Raw genomic sequence first — 22,138 nt, forward strand, 5'->3', positions numbered from 1 at the left:
TTTCTGCTACGTGACATGCATTCAGGGTAGCTGGCAATAATGGGGAAATTAGAATGGTAACAACTGTTTTCATCTTGAATTGACTATATATATTTAAAGGTATGATCCTGGTCCTATAAAGGTTCCAGTCTTACAATGACATCCATGTTGGTGGACACCTGATCCCACGTGAAATAATATTGAAGGATCAGGACTTAATCTTAAAACTTCAATGGTTTTTAAATGGGAGTATGATCCAGATTAAATCTGTGGCAGCTGCATCTCTTAAATCAGTCAGAAGCTTTTTCCCCAGAAGGTTCTCAGTTTGGGAGAACTCCCTGTTATGATTACTATAATCCAAGCCGTCATTCAATTGTGTTCCAAGGAGCTGATGCTGCTCACTCTAAGTTCAGAATCAGGCCCTGTACAGGCAGTCCCCAGGTTACGCGGATCCAACTTATGTTGGATCCGCACTTACGAACGGGGCTTTCTCGCCCCGGAGGACGCGGGTGGCAGGACCGCCCAGACGCGCCGCGGTCCCGCCGTCCGCGTCCTCCGCGGCGAGAAAAGCTGCTCCGCGTCTCCCTGGTCTGCTGAGGCCCCCCCCCCCCCAGCAGACCAGGGAGACGCGGAGCAAAGCCGCGGAGGACCCAGGCGGCGGGACCATGGCGCGTTTGGGCGGTCCCCCCGCCCAGGTCCTCCGCGTCTTTGCTCCACGTCTCCCTGGTCTGCTGGGGGAGAGAGTGGCAGCAGTCCAGGGAGACGCGGAGGACCCGGGCGGCGGGACCGCGGTGCATCTCGGTCCCGCCGCCTGCGTCTCCTAGGTCTGCTGGGGCGGGGGGGGGGGCGCAGCTAGTGTGCCCTCCCCCACCCCACCCCACCCCACCAGACCAGGTTTTTCTCAGGATGCCTGTGGTAGAGCTGCTGGGGCACTGCTGGTTGGTCCCGCAGCACCGTTCTCGGCACTACTGGACCAACCCGCCAGCACCCCAGCTGCTCTGCCCCAGGCGTCCTGATTGATCAGTTTCAGCAGCGGCTGAATCAGGACGCCTGGGGCAGAGCAGCTTAGGTGCTGCTGGGTTGGTCCAGTAGCGCCAAGGAGCGGCGCTACTGGAGCAACACAGCAGCACCCCAGCTGCTTAAGAACCCCAGGCGTCCCCAAGTCAGCTGCTGCTGAAACTGACCAGTGCTGACTACAGGAAGCCCGAGGCAGAGTTGCTCTGCCCCGGGCTTCCTGGAATCAGCCGCTGATCAGTTTCAGCAGCAGCTGACTTGGGGACGCCTGGGGTTTTTAAGTTGAATCTGTATGTAAGTCGGAATTGGCGTCCAGATTCAGCCTGTTGAAACTGATCAGCGGCTGATTCCAGGAAGCCTGGGGCAGAGCAACTCTGCCTCGGGCTTCCTGTAGTCAGCCGCTGGTCAGTTTCAGTAGCGGCTGAATCTGGGCGCTAGTTCTGATTTACATACAGATTCAACTTAAGAACAAACCTACAGTCCCTATCTTGTACATAACCCGGGGACTGCCTGTATTTGCAAACAAACATTTGCAAACATACATACACATAGTAAAGAAAGTTGTTACACTGTATTCACAGGCTGATGTAAATTAAAACACAGTAGACTGAGGGTGTGTGGATTCTAGTATTTATATTTACTGGACCCTACACTCTGTCAAGCTTGAGGCCAACAGCCCCAGACTCCTCACCATGTGGGGCCAGGTAGCAGACTGGAGTGTGTAGGGTGGGGCAGAGCTGTGGACCCGCCACCTTTGCAACCAGCCGAGGATCCCAAGTCCTCAACCCCAGCTGTATGGCTGCAGACCCTGAAACCCACAGGGCCCAGCAGCCTTTAGTACACAGCCGGGCACAACTATGCAGAACCGCTGGCGTCATTAATCCACCTCCACAAGTGATAGCAGCCATGTCAATGGCGGAAGCCCTCCCATCATCATGCTGCTGTTTACATGAAGGTTAAGTCAATATCAGGGCTATTGGTGGATGGGGGAGCAAAAGGGGCAGTTGCAGCAGGGCCTTGCAATTTAGAAGGGCTTGTGGCATCTGGCTGCGGCTACTGTACCAGCAACTGAAACCCTGGGCCTTCAAATCACTGCTGGAGCCCTGCATGGCGCAGGTCCAGAAATACTGAAGGGATAGCTGTGGGAGGCTAGTCCTAGCCCTTAACCTTCTACCTGAGGCTCTGCCCTTTCTGGGGGCAAGCCGTCCTACCTTTCCCAGGAGCCTGGCAATTCTGTTGGCAGCCCTGGTCGGTATAACTCCAGGTGTGGATTTTTCACACCACTAAGCAATTTAGTTATACTGATCTAAGTTTCTAGTGTAGTCCTGGTCTCTAAGGCTCTGTCTAGACTGCAGGCTTCTTGCGCAAGAAGCTATTATTGGAAGAGATCTTCCACAAAAATGTCTTGCGCAAGAGTGCGTCCATATTACGAAAGCTCATTGAAAAGGCGATGCGTTTTTGCAAAAAAGAGCATCTAGACTGCCTAGACACTCTCTTGAAAGTAAGCACTGATTGGTATGCACAGAATGGTCACCAGGGCACCTGTGCTTTTTCCTTTTTACTCTTTTTACACAAAAAACTCGTCTTCCCCATCCGCATATACCTTTTCGCAAAAGATCACTTTCACGAAAAGGTGTTCTTCCTCATAGAATGAGGAATACCTACACCGGAAAAAACCCTCTGTTCTTTCGATTTTTGTGCACAAAAATGTGCTTGAGGTGTGAACACTCTGCAAGTTTTTTCAGAAAAATGGCCTTTTTTCAAAAAAAAACTCTGTAGTGTACACATAGCTTAACTGCTCCCTTATTTAGCCTGGATACAAAGCGGCCAACATGCCCATCATCTTCCCAATCAAAGATACAGCCGCTGGCAGCCACATATATAGACATTCCAGCATCCAATCAATCCATCAATCAATCAAGATCATACCAAATACTTCATGATTATGAAGAGAGTCATAGTTTACAAATAAGAGGTGTAGAGTAGAGCATGTTATGAAGAAGCACAAAGATTGCATTGATGTATAATACAAAATATTATTGATAATGTAGAGGATCGGCTGCCTTACTGATGTCAGGGTAGCTATTCCACTTAAGTGAATGGAGCTGCACCCTTTTACATCAGCTGAGCCCACAGGATTTATTGTTTCATGCAGCTGAAAATCACTGTGAAGTCTTTTGTAGGTGAGTTGTGGGGAAGACGTGAACCAGAGTTGACCATCTAGGTGTTTAGTTTTTTAGTCAGGAAATTTATGATTGTTGGTTTCCATGAACATCAGCAAAATACTGTCATACTAGGAGGTATCAGACTGCATTTTCTTTGGCAAAATAATAGGCTTTTCCTACCAGGAACCTGGTTGGTTTTTTTTTAATTCTTGCCTTGTCTTTTGTTTAAAAAACGTATTTTGGACTTAAACTTCTTGACTGTGTCATTTTAAGAAATGGTCAGTAGTTGCTTGCTAATGAGTCAGAGCAATTTTCACTGGGCAGCATGAGTATTAATGCAAATGTAAGGATCCTCGCAGACAACCCATGAAAGGGTAAAGCGTTAGGACCAGATTTATAACGGTGTTCAATATTCCACTCTACGAGAAGAGGATTATGGCTGGCAGAATCAAGGCATAGATTCTTTGCTATTCTAGCACTGATCTTGCCATTCTGCAAGCTTCCTCCTCTTTAGAAACAGGAGTTTGTCACTATCACTCAATACCAGTGACACTATGACACTACTAGTGGTAGTGCTAGTGAAAATATTTGGGGAGGCAGAATGTAACTGGTGATTTCTTATGGGAGCATTCAGTCTTGCTTGCCTTCTCACTTGGAAATATTTTTGTTTAAGAATCATAGATATGTAGACCTTGAAGGGACCTCTAGAGGTCATGAAGTCCAGTTCTCTGCACTGAGGCAGGATCAAGTAAACTTAGGCCACTGATGACAAGTGTTTGTTCATCTTGTCCTTGAAAACCTCCAGCAATGGGGATTTTACAACTTCCCTTGGAAACCTATTATAGAATTTAACCATACCTAGTTTAAAAGCTTTTTCTTAATATCTTAGATCTAAATTGCCCTCACTACAGATTAAGTCCATTGCTATTTGTCCTACTTTCAGTAAACATGGAGAACAATTCATAGAATCTTAGAACTGTAAGATAGTGATAGAAATGTAGCCGTGTTAGTCTGGGGTAGTTGAAGCAAAATGCAGGACAATGTAGCACTTTAAAGACTAACAAGATGGTTTATTAGATGATGAGCTTTCGTGGGCCAGACCCACTTCCTCAGATCTGAGGAAGTGGGTCTGGCCCACGAAAGCTCATCATCTAATAAACCATCTTGTTAGTCTTTAAAGTGCTACATTGTCCTGCATTTTGTTAGAACTGTAAGGAACCTCAAGAAGTCATCAAGTCCTGTCCTCTGCACTCAGGGCGGGACCAAAAATCATCTAGCCCAAGGGTTCCCAAACTTTTTGACACGGGGACCAGTAAATCCATTAAGGAGCTTTTGGAGAACCGGTAACATTCATTTGCATATTTACATATTCATTAAGCAAATGATGAATATGCAGATAAGTTTCTAGTCCTCCCAAAGCCACCAGTGCCTGCTTTAGCAAAACTTTTGATACGCTCACCCACAATATTCTTGCCAGAAAGTTAAGGGAATATGGATTGGATAAGTGGACTGTAAGATGGATAGAAAGCTGGCTAGACCAGGGTTTCCCAAACTTTTTACTTTAGTTGGAACCTATTTTAGTATTGTTTTTTGCAGCCCAAAAATATAAATGCATATTAAAAAAAAAGAAAAATGAATACATTTTCATTATGTATTATTTATTCATAACATCAGTACATCACATAAATCTCAATTACAATTTAACCAGTAGAATTTTAACAGTTGTAAAGTTTGTTTATTTATAATTGAGTGAGTTGAATATGTCATTTGTGTGCACTTTATAGCTTTTAAATAACTAAAAAGAAAATTAATGGGATGGGTGATGTTGTTTTGCATCACATAGCAACTTTATGTCAGGAGCAAAAGAAGAAAGTTTTATCCTCAAATCTGATTCAACATTCAATCTATTTCTATATTTATTTTTGAAAAAAACCAAAGATGAGAAACTAGTTTCACACTTATACGTCAGAATGAAAGGCATTAAGAATTTGACTTCTTTCTCAGATAAATGTGAATATTCATTTCTACAGCTCAACCAAAAATCAATCAAGGAGAGTTTATCAAAGTTCTCTTTTAAGGCAGAGTCACTGGAAAGTTCAATTAATGAATCCACTTCTGATGCACTCAGTTGTAGTATTTCATTTTCTGTGCCAACAGTAAACGGGTTCTTAATCCACATTTTACTGGCATCAATTGGAGGTAAATATTCATTTAAACTTGATATTAGCCCCAAGAAGTGTTCTTGGATTGCCGCAGAAATCGCATCTGAGATATTAGTTTAATCATATTTTTCTTATAATTCAGTTAAAATACAAAAAGACTTAAAGTTTCTCTTGTTAACTTGCTGTGCCAATAAACAAAGTTTTTAAATTGTTGCCTCAACTTTTTCCTGAACTTTGAAAATATTAATTTTAGTGCCTTGTAAATTCAAACTTAAATCATTTAAAAGACAAAATATGTCACTTAAGTAAGGCACCATTGTTAACCAATCAAATTCATGAAACCTGTCTTTAAATGTAAATATAACATCTTTTGCCCATGGAGGGAGTCACTCCAAGAACAATAAAACTTCATCCTTCATTTCAAAGAGTCTTTTAAAAATGTTTCCTTTCGACAGCCATCGAACCTTATAGTGTAGCAAGAGATGCTCATGTTCACTTCCTAATTTGTTGCACAAAGCAGTAAAGATTCTGGAATTCAAAGGACGAGATTTTATATAATTTATAAACTTCACACATTCTTGAAGAGTGGAACTCAAAAGTGATGGCATAGTTTTCACAGCTAGTACCTCTCTGTGAATATTACAGTGCACCCATACACAATCAGGCACTACAGCTCGAATCCGCGGGACAAGCCCAGTGCGAGACTCTGCCATTGCTCGAGCCCCATCACTGCTCAGTCCAACACACTTTTTCCAGTCAATATCGCTTTGAATAATAAAATAATTAATTAGCTTAAAAATTTCGGCAGCCGTTGTTCTTGTTGGAAGTGGTTTACAAAATAAGAGATCTTCTTGAATGGAGCTTTCATAATTATATCTAAAAAAACACATCAAATTGGCATCAGTGCTTTTATCCAATTGTAATGCAAAAAACTGACTATTCTGTATTCGATGAATGAGCATTTCTTCAATATTTTTCGCCATTTCTTCAATTCTACATTTCACTGTATTGTTGGAAAAAGACAGAGAACCCAACTGATTTCCCTTTTTTCCTCCATAAATACAGGATGTAATAATATGCAATGCAGGAAGTATTAACCTTTCACCAACAGTATGTGGGTAACCTGTCTTGGCTATTAGTTTTGAAACTTCATATAAAGCCAACACAAGGTTTTCATTTGAAGAGGCCATAGAAAGTGTACTTTTCATGCTTTTTTTTAGCAAAAGCTAATTCATTTCTCTTATTTATGAAAAAATCTATGGGCTTACTCGCGTATTCTGGATGTTTGCATTCCAAATGGCGTTTCAGTTTTGATGGTTTCATGCACTCGTTGGATAGTTCTGTGTGACAGATTATGCATAATGGAAAGTGATTATCACTACCAACACTTATAAAACCAAATTTCAAATACTCATCAGAATAATTGTGGTCCAAGGAATTTTTATCTTCTTATTCTCACTTTTACTAGACTGCACATCATTCAAACATTTTTAGTTGTATTTCCAGTCACATTCTTCAGCCATTTATCCATATTGAAGATGAAAATGAGAGGGGATGTTGTTGAAAATAAATGAAGAAAACTTAAGCAGTTAACTTAAGAGGGCGTGCACGTTGTCCCACTGTGCAGAAACAAGCTGAGGCTGCTGTATCACATGACAGGAAAACCAATGACACACGCTTGTCTGCATGAAAATACACATGCTTCTGAGGAGATGAAGCCCTTTCCCGCTGCCCTTGCCAGGTGGTCTGCGCTCCCTGGCATTGTGCTGCCCCTACAGAGAGCCTGCCCTTTGGAGGAGCCACTGAATTCCCATAAGAAGTAGTCCACCACTCACCCATGGAGACCACAACCGTCCAGCAACCCTGGCTGCATCCTCCGTCCAGCCTGGCCCAGGGCTTGGGGACGTGGCGCCGCATGGGCAGTCTGGGAACCCAGAACTCCCAGCTGCATCCTCCATGCAGCCCAAGCCAGGGCTTGGGGATGCGGCGCTCACGGGCACGTTGGGAGGCCGGATCTCCCGGCTGCATCCTCCGTCCAGCCCGGGATAGGGCTCGGGGACGCGATTTCGCACGGGCATGTTTGGAGCCCGGAACACCCTGGCAGCCCCGCTAAGGCCTGGACCGGGCCGCGGCCCATTGTTTGGCAAACGCTGATCTAGATCATCCATGATAGGTGTTTATCTAACCTGCTCTTAAAGATTTCCAATTATAGAGATTCTACAACCTCCCTAGGTAATTTATTCCAGTTCTTAATGACCCGGACAGTTAGGAAGTTTTTCCTAATGTCCAACCTAAACATCCCTGGTGCAATTTAAGCCCATTGCTTCTTGTCCTGTCATTGGAGGTTAAGGAGAATAATTTTTCATTCCTCCTTGTAACAGCCTGTTAGGTTCCTGAAAGCTGTTATGTCCCCTCTCAGTCTTCCCTTTTCCAGACTAAACAAACCCAATTCTTTCTATCTTTCCTCATATGATGTGTTTATTTGGCCTTTCATCATATGCGTTGCTCTTCTCTGGACTTTTTCCAAATTGTCCACATCTTTCCTGAAATGTGGAGCTCAGATTTGAACACAGTACTCCACTTGAGGCCTAATTAGTGTGGAGTAGAGCAGAATTACTTACTTATAGACTCCTGATAACACATTCCAAAATTATGTTTGCTTTTTTTTTCAATAGTATTACACTGTTGATTCATATTTAGCTACAGTTCACTATGACCTGTAGATCCCTTTTTGCAGTACTCCTTCCCAGTCATTTCCCATTTTGTACATGAGCAACTGATTGTTCCTTCCTAAGTGGGATACTTTGCATTTGTCCTTATTGGAATTCATCCGGTTTACTTCAGACAATTTCTCTAGTTTGTCCAGATCATTTTGAATTATAAGCCTGTCCTCCAAAGCACTTGCAACCCCTCCCAGCTTGGTATCATCTGCAAACTTTATAAGCGTACTGTCTATGCCAATATCTAGATATTGAACAGAACTAATTCCTGTGGAACCCACTTGTTATGCCCTTCCTGCATGACTGTGAACCATTTATAACTACTCTCTGGGAATCATTAGCCAACAAGTTTGCACCCATTTTCTAGTAGCTCCATATATGTTGTATTTCCCTAGTTTGTTAATGAGAAGGTCAACCAAGACTATATCAAATGCCCTACTAAGGTCTAGATATACCACATCTGCCACTTCCCTTATCCAAAAGGCTTGTTAGCCTTTTTTTTTTTTTTTTGGACTGGATATTAGTTTGGTTTGATAAAATTTGTTCTTGACAAATCCATGTTGACTATTATTTATGACCTTATCCTGTTTGTCAAAGGATTATTTGCTCCATTATCTTTTTTGGTACAGAATTTAAGGTGACTGGTCTATAATTCCGTGTGTTGAATTTATTTCCCTTTTCAATAGATGGGCACTATATCTGCCCTTTTCCAATCTTCTGGAATCTCTCCTGTCTTCTATGACTTTTTAAAGATAATAACTAATCACTCTCATCTCCTTACTCAGCTTCTTGAGTATTCTAGGGTGCGTTTCATCAGGCCCTGGTGACTTGAAGATTGACTACATACACCACATTTTTTTAACCTGCCCGCATAGATCAGGTTTTCTAAATATTTTATCATTTTTTGTTGCTTTCTGCTGGTATAGTTCCAATTTGCTCATCTCTCTCCTAAAGTGTGGCACACAGAAATGGACATATTACTCCAGCTGAAGCATTGCCAGTGACAAGTAGATCAGGACAATTAACTTTGATATCTTACATATAACACTACTGTTAATACACCTGTGATATAGGAGGTTTTCTGAGGGCACTGCTGTGTGTGTCAATTCAGGGTGAATTACTTAGAGGGAGGGCTACTTACGGCCTAAGACAGAGGTCCTCCACTATAAAGTACACCTGTAACAAAATACTAGCAAGAAGTCATACAAGCAATTTCCTTAGACACTCCAGTTCTCCTGTGCCACCGGCAGTACTATTCCCTGTACAGGTGAGAGGTTATGAAAAATCAATCTCACCAAATCGAAAAAGGTTCTTCTGATCCCAAAGGACCAGCCACACTTGCAGGTCAATTTATAACTCAGACCTTACTGCAAAAGAGCACGCTTCTAGCCAGTCCTCTAGATTCCACAGTCTAAAGCAGTAGTCTCCAATTTCTTTGTGCCCAGGATTACTTTTTTTTAATGTAAGGGCAACTGAAGAGCTACACTGCCTCTTTGCTGAAGCCCTACCCCTTCCTCAAAGCCCTGCGTTACCAATCTATCCCCACCCCCCACTTGCTCTCCCCACTGCTCATCTGTGGACTCTGGGCTGGAGCTGAGCATTTGGGTGAGGAGTGCAAGCTCAGGGAAGGCGTTTGGGTGCAGGAGTGGCTCTGGGTTGGACAGAGTATTGGGATGCACAAGGGGGTACAGGGTACTGGCTCAGATGGGGCAGGGGTATAAGAAGGGTTGTGGGGTACTTGCTCTGGTCTGGGGAAGGAGGTATAGGGTTCAGGAAGGAACATGAGATGCTGGCTTTGGAAGGGGGCTGTTTCTGGCCAATGGGCACCCCCAGTAGAAACAAAAAACCAAGATGTATTTTTTTAAAAATTACAATATGGATGAACAGGTTAGGCATTTTAGAACTCACTACTCAAAGAATTAAATTCAAGTGTAAGAAAAATAGAAATTAAAATGAAATTCATAGATCAGTGAACACCCTTAAATACTTTGAAAGACAAAAATTACAGAGACTATTTATACAATATATTGTAATAAGTACAATACGAGTGTGTGTTGGGAGGTCAGTGTGAAAGAGACTGTATGTAACCCAGATGTTGTGTATGTGTGTGTGTGTGAGAGAGAAAGAGACTATAAGCTGGCTACTAGGAAAATCTCAAAAACAGTGCACTGGCACTCACCATTCAGAGTAGACCTCAGACCACAGCAGCTTCCAGTCCTCCTGTCCTGACCCAAGTTATGTCTAGGGTCGCCAGGTATCCAGTTTTGAACCAGACAGTCCAGTATTTGAGCTTTCTGTTCAGGAAACAAATTGAGAAAATAGAAATGAGAAAATAGAAATGTCTGATATTCTCTAAATAAGATGTCATGTAGATTGTGATGTAATGTCAAATGTGTCTGGTATTTTTGTTGAAACCATCTGGCAACCCTAACTATGTCTCTTGTTCCCTACTTTGCGGAGATGGGGTAGAAGGACAGGAAGAGGAAGAGAGGAGGAAAAGTGTGTGTGTGTGTGTGTGTGTGTAACAGAAAGAGACTATGAAAGCTGGATGCTGAGGAAATCTCAGAAAGAGGGTTCTGTCTCTAAGAAATGCAGACAGACAATCTCATACACTCAGGAGTGCTCTGAGTCTGAGACAATCACTGTTTGAATTAGAGGAGGTGGACGGGCTTCTAAAGGCCCTTCCCTCAGACTTGCAGCACGGACCACTGGACCCGAAATTCAACCAATCACTGGGTACAAATGATGAATAACAAGCTGGCCTCCCTCTTTCCTGTTGTGTGGAGATGGGTTACAGAGGTAGGGGGACACTCTGACATGAGTGTCCCCTCTCCTTCCAGGCTGTGCACAGCCAGCCAGCCAGCCAGCAGCCACGGCAAGAGGGAGCAACATGGGGGGAGGACACCTGAACACACACGGCCGGCTGTGAAGCTCTGCTTATCAGCAAGCCTGCTTCCTGCCAGAGATTGTGATCCACCTGGAGAGTCTCCAGGGCTGACCAGTCAATTGCGACTGGTTGGTGACCACTGAGCTAAAGGTTTATTGATTTAAAAAAAGAAAGAAAGGATCAGAGTTAAAACTGTTAAAGGAATCCAATACACATACCAATTGCAAAATTATTGGTGCAAGCTGGTAGCAGAGGTGGAATCATCTTCTGTTTTAAATCAGCTCTCCAAAGTGCATCCTCTGTTAGGATGGGTTACAAGTCCTTGAAAGCTTTAGTTCATAGTAAAGATCCTCCAGAGGTGAGGAGCTGGACTGAAGACAAATGGAGAAACCTGGGCCCTTTTTATATCCTAGGCCGTGTGTAGGGAATCCCATTGTCTTCACTGTATAAAAGTATGTCCCAAGATGGAGTTTGGCACATGAGAGTCACCTGTTCCTGCATGACTCAGTCCTTTTTTTAGGAAGCAACCATCATTCCCATGCTGATGTGTGTTACACCTTGGTTCGGTGATGTGGTGGAAGCCTCAAGGGTTAAAGCCGATTACCTAGTGAAAACTACTGGATGATGGTGTAAAACAAATGATCTTTATTATGTGGAATGATTCTTTTATCAAAACCAACAATTAGAAAATGGTCTTTTTAACTAACAATTGCCTAATGCTTTTACAGGGTAGAAAACTTGAACACAACTATACCTAACTGATTACAATTCCTAGATTACAATTTACTTATATTAAATCACTGTCTCTAATTTGCTTAACAAAAATACAAAAACAAAGACAATATAATGATAATAAAAACTCTGTCTAAAGCCAGCCCCTCTGTGGTTATTTTAGGGCAGCTGGTGGAGTTAGTCATAAATCTACTTTTACAACTTAACAACTCCTGGGCTTCTATTTCCAACACTTATACTTAACCTAAATACAACACTACTACACTACACAAAATTATACGATTAACACAGTGTGGTTAACAGAACTTAGATACACTTTACAGAAATACACAGTGAAATTAACACAATATAACTATTAATTAAACCAATAACTAATACATTTAAGAAGCAATACTTACAAATCCAGCAACGATAACAACACAAAGATACGTTAGAACTCGGAGCATGCTCAGGACTCATGCACCCCTATATTTGACTCGAAGGGTGGGGAGGCAGCCTCAGGGTGATCAATCCTTTAGCCGGGCAAAAAAAAAAAAAAAAAAGACACGTGCCCTCAATACACGGAACCTCCATCGAACAAAGGGGTTGAGGGTCTTTTATAACATAACCTGATATCCGGTACCTTATTTGGGTTAGTTCCTTGGCCGGGCCTGATAGGCTGGTAATGAGGTAACGTGAAATACTGCCCTATAGGATTTTTCATGATGCCCGCCTGATGGCCTCGTGGACAGTGCTGGGTGTGGGCATGGTCAGTGAGCATGGCAGTTGCATCTTATCTCCCTATGCCTACCTCCCTGCTTTCAAGGACTGGTCAAGAGAGTCTTATTTATCTCTTGCAGCTTGTGTTCTATTTTTTCATGCTCACCTCCCTGTTCTATGATGCCTACAAGGCCAAATCCCGTTTTACAGAAAGCTACATTGTGCTCCCCATGCTTCTCTGAGTATCTCACAGTCTGAGTTTTCTGTGAGGGGCCTTGTGTGGCAGGATGGGCTATACGGGAAGGCCATGGACAGAAAAAGCCTGCTTTCCAACAATGTGAACATTCACAGAGAGGCTCATCAGATGTGTATTGTCACCACCCAGGCTACATTGTTAGTCAAGTACTTCTATTCACTAGATTAACAGCCCTTTCACAACAGCCTCCTGTTGATATCTCCCGGAAGCAAACATATGCAATACAAATATATCGACAATACTCATATTTTCAAATACAACAATGATACATCCATATGAGCAGTTTAAACAGAATAAGAGAATCATAAGCTTTTCATGGACATCTTAATTGGCCCACTTTTATAAGATTTGGTACAAACACATAATAGTGGTTGCAACAATGATTTTTATATTCATAACACAATTCCATAATGTCACAACACCCCAGAATGTATTAGACTTTTTGGCACCTGCATTCCAGTGTTAACTCATACTCAATCTGTGCTCCACTGTCACCTCCAAATTCTTTTCAGCAATATTACACTAGCTAGTTATTCCCATTTTGTAACAGTGCATTTGATTTTTCCTTCCTAAATTAAGTAATTTGCACCTCTTTATTTAATTTCATTTTTATTGATTTCACCAATTCTCCAATTTGGCAAAGTCATTTTGAATTCTCATCCTCTCTTCCAAAGTGTTTGCAACCTCTTCCCTGTAAATGTTAAATGCTTACTTGTCAGGTCATTAATGAAAATATTGATTGGTAACAGACTCAGGACTGACACCCTCTGAGATTTCTACTAGACATTCAGTGCAGAGTAACTGGTGCCTGACATTTTCCCTTCCCATGCATTCAAAACTATGAATAGATAAGTTTACAACAACCTCTCGAAGGAGCTTCCACCAGATCTGGGGCCACTTCCACAAGGATTAGGTCTTGCTGACTAATTAGGGTCCTATGTTTTGAACTACATTATGCAACACAAAGGAGCATTTGACCTTTATTCATCTCCTGAAAATATTTGCATATATGTTTACCCCTTGTTAAGCTTTTTTAGGGGATTACATGATAGGGCTAGGTCTCCTACAATATAAATAATAATTATCATAATAATGAATAATACAAATCTTCGATTTAAGAAAGCCTCCTCATTAGAGTAGGGAGAAAAAGGTGTGTGGGGGGAGAGAGGGTGGGTTCATGAAAATGTGGCCAAAAATGGGCAATATTTGAAGTTTCGTAATTAGGTCTTCTCCTAACTGTGCTGTCTGTGGTCCTAATACAAGGTCCTTTGAAACCAATGGGAATCTTTCCACTGATTTCACTAGGCTTGGATCAGCTTTTCTGTTTCCAAAGGTAAATTATAATCCAAAACAGAAGTTAAAAGTCAGATATTTCTTAAATTGCCTGAACATGTGAGAATATGAAGACTCATTAGCCTGGGTATTTTGGTTTTCTTTTTTTATTCCAATTAGAAACAAGAAAAGTAATTTCTATTTAGTAATTAAAACAATGCACATTATTACCATCTTATTATGTCTGACATGTTAGGGTGTCAGAAACTAATGCCTGAAATTACAACCCTAATCCAGCCCTAAGCAGAATTCTCAATAAATATTCATATTTTAAAACAGCCATTTATAATTTTTAGAATATTGAATAAACACTTGTCTTTCTTTTGCCTTTTTAAAGACACATTTTATGTTTACCTTGTGAAAAAAAGATATGAGAATGGTCTTGTCCTTGAGAACAAGATGTTGTATGGGACATGACAGAGTATATTGCAAATTGTCTATAAAAGTATTCATTAGCATTTCTGAGAAATTATTGTAGGGGTTATTATGCCTTTAGAGTTCTTTTTGTTTTTGGGGAGGACATGGTTATATTCAGAAAGAATATGGTAAACATAGAAGTGAAAAGCACAGTGGGGGGGGGGGGGGGGTCCTGTCCTTTGCTGAGGTTCCTAAGCATCACTGTTAAATGTTGGTGTTTCCTGGATTTTGTACTGTAATTAGTAATAATGAAACTGCAGATAACATTTGAAAATAAAAGGTATTCAAATTAATTCATTATATGACTATTTAAAATATTTTGCATTTAAAAATAGCTCAATCTCACCATATAAATGCAATTTCTATAGCTGGGAATCAGTCAGAAAGGAAATATGGATTGTGGGTAAGGTACTGCCCTAAAACTCAAGAAATCTGGGTTCCACTCTAGCATGGTCTGGAGCAAACCAAATAATCTCTTTGTGTCTCAACTCCTCTTCTGTAAGCAGTAGAATTATTATTCCTTTGCCTCCCATGCCAATTTAGCTCTTGGAAGCAAGGACTGTCTCTAATTATGTGGTTTATGCAGTACCTACCACAATGTGGGCTCTGATTTCAGTTGACACTCTTAGGTCCCACTGTAATGCAAATAATAATAATGATTTTTATGTCAGATTTTACAGTTGCATAAACAGTGTTATATGGTATCAGTGAAATCAGACTGTGTATAGACCCAGGTTACTATTTAGCCACAACAGAGGGGCTGCACTGGCCATGGATTTTCCAGGTTTCTGAGTTTTCCAGTGGGAGGGGCTAACATGTATGCTGCACCATTCCACCAAATGGATCTCTCTCAAGCTGCTCCTTCTGCAAACCTGAACAACTCTGGGTTGAGTGGAATAAGGGGATATTACCTCACTATGACCCTTCTTCCTCCCATCCCATCTGCAGTTATTTGTGCACCCAGAAGCAATCTCAGTGATCCCCTGAGCACAGGGACTGTGACTGTCCCTTAAGCTCCTTGTTCTTTGCATTACCATGCAATCATACTGAGGGCACATCTTCACTCACTGTGCCGGAGATCAACGTTCTAGCATTCAATTTAGTGGGTCTAGTTTAGATCTGTAAATCGAATACTGATGGCAGCTCCAGCCAGTGCCTGTACTCCTTGCAGTCATGAGGAGTAACAAAGCTGACAGGAGCGTTTTCTCCCATCGTCCTCCCACCTTGGGAACACCTCCAAGCTCAGCTGACTCCATCTACATATTCTCTGTATCACACATAGTTGGAGTTGTATACTTTAAGCTGACCCCCAGGTCTAGTGTAGACTTGACCTGAGTCACTGCATATGCCTGGCTGTCACTGAAGTCAAATGGAGTTATCTGGAGTGCGTAGTCTGAGATGGAACTTAAATAATTCATCTAGCTAAAGAACTTTGGTGTTTCCAATGATAGCAAAAATAATAAAATTCAAAAATTGGATGCATTTACTATTTATTTAAGTAAATCTAATAGATTTATTGTGTTATATTCAAGATACTCTTGGAAATGCCAACTCTTTGCTTTTTCTTCGGGATGTCAATTCACATTCCTTTCCTATGCAATCAGAATGAGCCTAAAACTGAAATTACAACATAATGACCTGACACCAGAGAGCAAGTCATGCAAAGTTATTCCTTAGACTACCTTCAGCACACTTTTCATAGCAATAATTTTGAAGATAAGCTAAACTCTGCAGCTCTTTACAGGGCTGCTGACTGAAGATGGGGGAAAAATGGGTGGCAGTCCCTAGACCCAATAATTTAAAAGGGCCTAGGATTCCTGGCCAGTGTCATGACTACCAGAGGAGCATCAGTGGATGGAGCCATAGGCCCTTTACCTCACTGCTGAAGCCCTGTGCAGTGTGGGCAGCACTGAAGACCCCCAGCCCTCCCCCTTTCACTAAAGGCCCAGCTCCCTCCAGGACCCCCTGAGTTGGACCCTTTCTATCTTATCTTGGGGCCCACCAACTCTGGCTCTTTGTACTATAGCACTCAAGGCTATTCTGATATTTTCAGAAACTAAGCTCCATTATAAAGAATATTTCAGCAGAGTCCATCTAACAGCCTCTTTCATTCCACACCTAAAATTATATTTTCTTTTAAAAAAGCCTTCACCTAAAAAAATAAAAAAGAAAAGAAAAGAAATTAAAGTTTGGAAATGGCCAGTTAGTGGACCCAGACGGTTTTCCACGGCCCTTTACAAACATTATCATTCATTATCTTGTCACGTGATACACATCACACACTAAATCTTTACTTTGTTTTACTCTACAATGGATATGTATAATTTTGTCTTTATCCATTTTTATCAAATGTACATTGAAGATTTCAAAAGCAGCATAATCCAGTGATGCATTAAGTTCTGAAGGAAAATTCCATTTTTTCCACAGGATGATGTGTTGCCATGGAAGAATATTTTCTGCCAGGGAAATAGAATAATTCATGTTTGGTGCTATGAAATATCTTCATTGAATGGTGCAGTAGCTATAGTCTATGTAGACCTTGCAAGTTTGCATTTTTAGCTATATTAAGGACTAAAGAAAAAGCAAATGTAACAGTTTAGTGTATGAGTGTCTACCATTTGAGCTAAAGGCCAAATGCTCTCAGCTAAGGCATTAGAGCAAACTCATTCTCTATCTCTGTAAGTGCCACTACATGGGACAGTGAACTTCACCCAATAGGCATGTAGGTTACACATGCACACTCCTAGAAGTGTGCTTTTGCCTGCTTGCCATTGCCACAACTTCCCACATACTCTATCTGCAAAAGAAGACCCTCTCGTAGAATCGGTGCTTTCAGAAGCTCATGGAGAGCCTGGGTGAAGTTTCCCTCATAAGTCTAACTTTTCTCCTTAATAAATTAATAAAACTAATTTGTAAGGGATAAAAATCACTAAACATCTAGATGATAAAGAAGCTATGACCTATAATAATCAATGCTTTCTATAGGAATAAATCCTGCCAGACAAAATTAATTGTTTTTTTAATAGAAAAAAAAATCCTTTACCCAAAATGAATAGGAGAAGGCAATTAAATAGATAGCTTAAAGTAAAGCATTGCATACAGTTTTTCATTAAACCTTCCTTAGAAATTGAATTCAAATTGGCTAGTGTATATACACTATCATGTGAATTGAAAACTGGCTGAAGGACCCTAAACAAAAGGCAAGAGTAAACAGGAAGCTGTTGTACTTCCGGGTCAAGTGTGAAATCTAGTCTGGTTGAAGAGCTGATAAAATATATGCAAGAAGAGCAAAGGCATTTGACATTTTTGATGAATAAGTCAGGCAAGCAATAAACAGAAACAATGCCATGCGATTTAGCTGAACAATCATTCACTATAAATAGAAAATATTACTTTATTAACAACCCATATAGTGGTATACAAATGTGTAATCTTTTTGTCAAACAATTATGAATCAGAAATGAAGCCCTAATCCTGCAACAGTGCACCTGTATATTGTAATCCTTGGGGCTCCACGCATGTGTAAAGGTAATCCTGAATTCACTATATAGGGCACGTCTAGACTACACGCGGCTTCCAAAAGAACATATGCAAATTCGGCTTGAATTTGCATATCTTCTTCCGTTTTTTTTCCCAGAAGAGGCTTTTCCAATATTTGGCCTGTCTACACAGGGACAAATATCAGAAAAAAAAATCCTCTTTCAAAAGCCCTTTTATTCCTCCTAAAAGGAGGTTTACAAGAGGCTTTTGAAAGAGGGGGGGTTTCCGATATTTGACCCCATATAAATGGGCCAAATATTGGAAAAGCCTCTTCCCGGGAAAAAAACCCAGAAGATATGCAAATTTGAGCCACATTTGCATATCTTCTTTCAGAAGCCTCGTGTAATGTAGACTTGCCTGTGATTTAGGTTTGGAGCCTACATTTGAAAATATCAACATGTTCATGAATGTCTCACAGATGAAAAAAGCTAAATTGTTTGGGAAATAAGATTGCCACAAATAGTTTTACCAGCTCAACTGACTAAAGGCTTATATGGGAATATTCAGCTATTATCACAGAAGTATGGGAAACTGAATTACAGGCAGTCCCCGGGTTACATGGATCCGACTTACATCGGATCTCTACTTACAAACGGGGTGAGGCAACCCCGCACTAGCTGCTTCCCCCCAGCAGACCAGGGAGACGCAGAGTGGCTTTTCTCAGCAGACACCTCAGCTTGAGAATAAAGGACTAAGGGAAGTGAGGTGTGGGAGAAAAAAACTGAGCTCTGGAGAAATGTTTGGCTAGAGTTTCCCCTACAATATGTACCAGTTCCGACTTACATACAAATTCAACTTAAGAACAAACCTACAGTCCCTATCTTGTATGTAACCTGGGGACTGCCTGTATTTAAAAGTAATAAAACAGATATAATAAGGAGCAATGAAGTGTTAAAAAGAATAGCATTAGTTAGATGGTATGTCAGGAAAGACAGCTGTAGAACCCCATTCCTTGTGGTATTTACAATTATATGGGACAATTATACTATACGGACTATGGACACATACTACAGAACACAGTCCAGTATTAATGGAGGAATGGGCTAGGTCCAATTTTTTAAAGATATTTAGGTGTTTAACTCTTATTGATTTCAGTGGAGTTAGGTGTCTAAGTACTTTTAAAAATGTGGGCCTTAATGACTAAACAGAACTTACTATCTCTAATGTCTATAATTCTATGAATTGTAGCTCTGAAACTCTAGAAATCCATCCATCACTTCTTATGAAGTAGTGATTCATTCATTTGAGAAGCATTTCAATGCCAGTAATGAATTTACTTGTATACAACTAACTGTATTTGAGTAAATTATGCAATTCTAGGCTAATTAAAATAGTTGACTCTGCTAGCTGGAACTTCTGCAACATCAGAAACATCACATTTTATGGAAATGAAGCCTTTTAAACTTTCTATTGTGTTACTAATAGATTTTGTTGCTTTTGCAAAAAAAAATATGATAGGGTTGTTAGGGTTTTTAGGTTTAATATTACAAAGAATAACAATGAATTGTTTTTCTTTCCTTCCCAGTTGCCCATACTGGCATCTTCTGTTGTTAGTCTCTATTTTCTTGAACTTACTGATGTCTTCAAGCCAGTTCACTCTGGATTCAGCTGCTATGACAGGAGTCTCAGTATGCCATACATTGAACCTACACAAGAGGCTGTTCCTTTTCTGATGTTGCTTAGTTTGACTTTTGCTGGACCTGCAATCACGGTAAGTTACAGGATTATTCCCTTGCCTCCCCTAAAAAACGATTTTGGAGAACATCTTCAGTTGGTGTAAATCAACATGGCTCCAGTTTTAACACATGGTTTTTAATGTTTCCATAACAAATGTTAATGGTGCACCAAATTTACAACTGAAAAAATGTGGGTTTTTTTATATCATTGATTTTTAATAGCGGTTAGGTTTCTAAGTCTCTTGGACAATTTTGTAAATTTTCACCCCATTTCCCTACATAGTATAGTTAAGAAATAAAAATAAAATATTTGTTGTATTGAAATTAACAGTGGAATTTCTCTCTCTCACACACACAAGTCCTGTGGGAATTCTGCAATTTTATTATGACTCAAATGCAACAACTGCAGAATTCCCCCAGTATCAGCACAACACAAATTAAATGTTCAATTATCTTAAAAAGCTGATAGTACATAAGCAAATTTCCTTCTTAATTGTTTATATTGAGATACCAATGGGATATGTAGAGTCAGACCAAAGTTATTATGGAAGACATTCTTAAATCTAAATTCATTTTGTTCTGTCCTTTTCACTCAAACTTTAAATACCTTTTCACATGTGCTAACATTTTTGTCAAGTAAATGTTTCTGTGGTTACAGAGCCAGAGCCAAATATTGCTTTCAGTTACTGTCAAGCAATCTGAAATTCCAATGAACACTCACTGTACATATTTCTCTGAGTATAAAGACAACAAAATGTAGCCTACTACATTTGTATATAGTTTGGTAACAGCAGAAAGTTTCTACAGAGTGAAAAAAATTATCTTAAAATATCTCCTAGGAGCACACAAGTAACTTATGATTGAGATTCACCCCTTCCTGAGAAGCTGGGCTTTGTGCAGAGAATACCTTGCTGCAGGTATGGGATGAAAAGTAGGCTGTGTATGGCTGTTCATTCAGTGCATCTCCAGGCCTTCTCCACAGTGTTTTTGACCATTCATTTGTATAAACTGAAATCCCACTGACTACCCATTGACTAACAAACAACTCCATAATACTGGCTTAATTAAAATGAGCATATAGTTTCATCTGTAACACACAGCAACAATACACAATAATACACAGGAGAGATTGTGGAGTTCCAGCCATGCCCTTCTTGCTATGGGCATGAATGTTAGAGGCTGCTGCATGGATCTTCTGCCCCATGTGAACATTACACTATGTAACTCACTGTGCTGTGTTTGTACAGGACCTTTCATAGTCCTGATAATGAGAAATATCAGGAATGCAGGATTTTTATTTATTGATTTATTTATTTATTTTTGGCAAATGGAGATGTCAAATTACATTCAGCAATGGCTCACCAACAGTTTTGGATATAAGAGACGGGTTTCTTCAGTAAGCAAATATTGATCATGACACTGTGGTTATTTATTATTCTTTCCAAAACTGTCTTGGAGTCTCTAATTTATCAGCTATTGGACAGGCAAGAAAAACTAGTTCAGTGATTCACCTAAAGGGAGAACAAATGTTAACAGAACAGAACCTTCCCGTAGAGCAGTGGTCCCCAACCTCTGGAGGTTGCCGGGTGCCAGGGGGCGTGGCAGTTCGCCCGCCGGGCGCCAAGGGGCAGGGCCCCCCATAACAGCGTGCCCGGGGCCGGTGTCCCCCCCCTCTCCAAGTGCTGCGCGCCCGGGGTCGTAGCTCCCCCCCTCCAGGTGCCGCACGCCCGGGGCCGGCGCCTCCTTCAAGCACCACATACCCAGAGCGCGGGCGGCCAATTTGCGGCGCTCCCGGGGCCTGCGCTCACCGTTCGCCATGCGCCCAGGGCCGCCTCCGGCACCATGTGTGCGCCATGTGCCCAGGGCCAGGCCAGCCCCGAGCACTTGGCGGGCGCACACGAATGCTCCTGCGGGCGCCATGTTGGGGAGCACTGCCGTAGAGCACTTAAATGTCAGTGTATGAGAAATATAGTAAATGAAATCAAATGTTTTATCTTTACTAGTATAATAACTCTCCTGGAATTACAATGTGAAGTTAAAATAGAATGTGAAGACATTATTTTGATGTACACTTGGAGTGCTGTCCACACCACTTTACTGGAGCACTCATTTGCTCATTTAACTGTGCATTTAGATGTAATATTTAGATATTACAATGCTATGGCTTCCTCTAGTACAGGGAGGCAGGCAGGACTCCTGGCACATCCATCCCTGTTCATAGCTCCATTGAGTTTAACCAATGATTAATTCATTCCTTTGTGCTATATCAGACAGTCTGAAATTGTGAAACCTCTAAAATGCAGCATCGCATATAGAGAAATCCTGCCTATTGAAGTCGATGCCCAAACTCCCATGGAGATCAGTGGAGTCAAAATTTTACCTTATTAGGTTTTAGATCAGGGCTGGGCAAAATACAGCATGTGGGCTGGATCCGGCCGACCAAGACACCAGATCCAGTACGGGGCCATAGTGGAGACACTCAGGCAGGCACTCTGCTTGCCCTACCCACCCCTGCATGCTGCTCAGAAAAACAGCTTTGAGGTCATTTGTGTTTCACAG

At 41.2% G+C, this 22,138-nt stretch overlaps 1 protein-coding gene across 1 annotated transcript in view; it reads left to right on the forward strand.

Moving 5' to 3' along the window:
- Window positions 1–22,138, forward strand: part of PLPPR4 (phospholipid phosphatase related 4) — a 60,144-nt gene that overhangs the window by 10,994 nt on the left and 27,012 nt on the right. Inside the window, exon 2 of the mRNA XM_006119840.5 lies at window positions 19,429–19,614. Within this exon, the coding sequence (XP_006119902.1) occupies window positions 19,429–19,614 (186 nt within the window). The remainder of the gene's footprint in view (window positions 1–19,428; window positions 19,615–22,138) is intronic.

The sequence above is a fragment of the Pelodiscus sinensis genome, chromosome 9 (genome assembly GCF_052426305.1).
Source record: "Pelodiscus sinensis isolate ZL-2025 chromosome 9, ASM5242630v1, whole genome shotgun sequence".
Classification (NCBI taxonomy): domain Eukaryota; kingdom Metazoa; phylum Chordata; order Testudines; family Trionychidae; genus Pelodiscus; species Pelodiscus sinensis.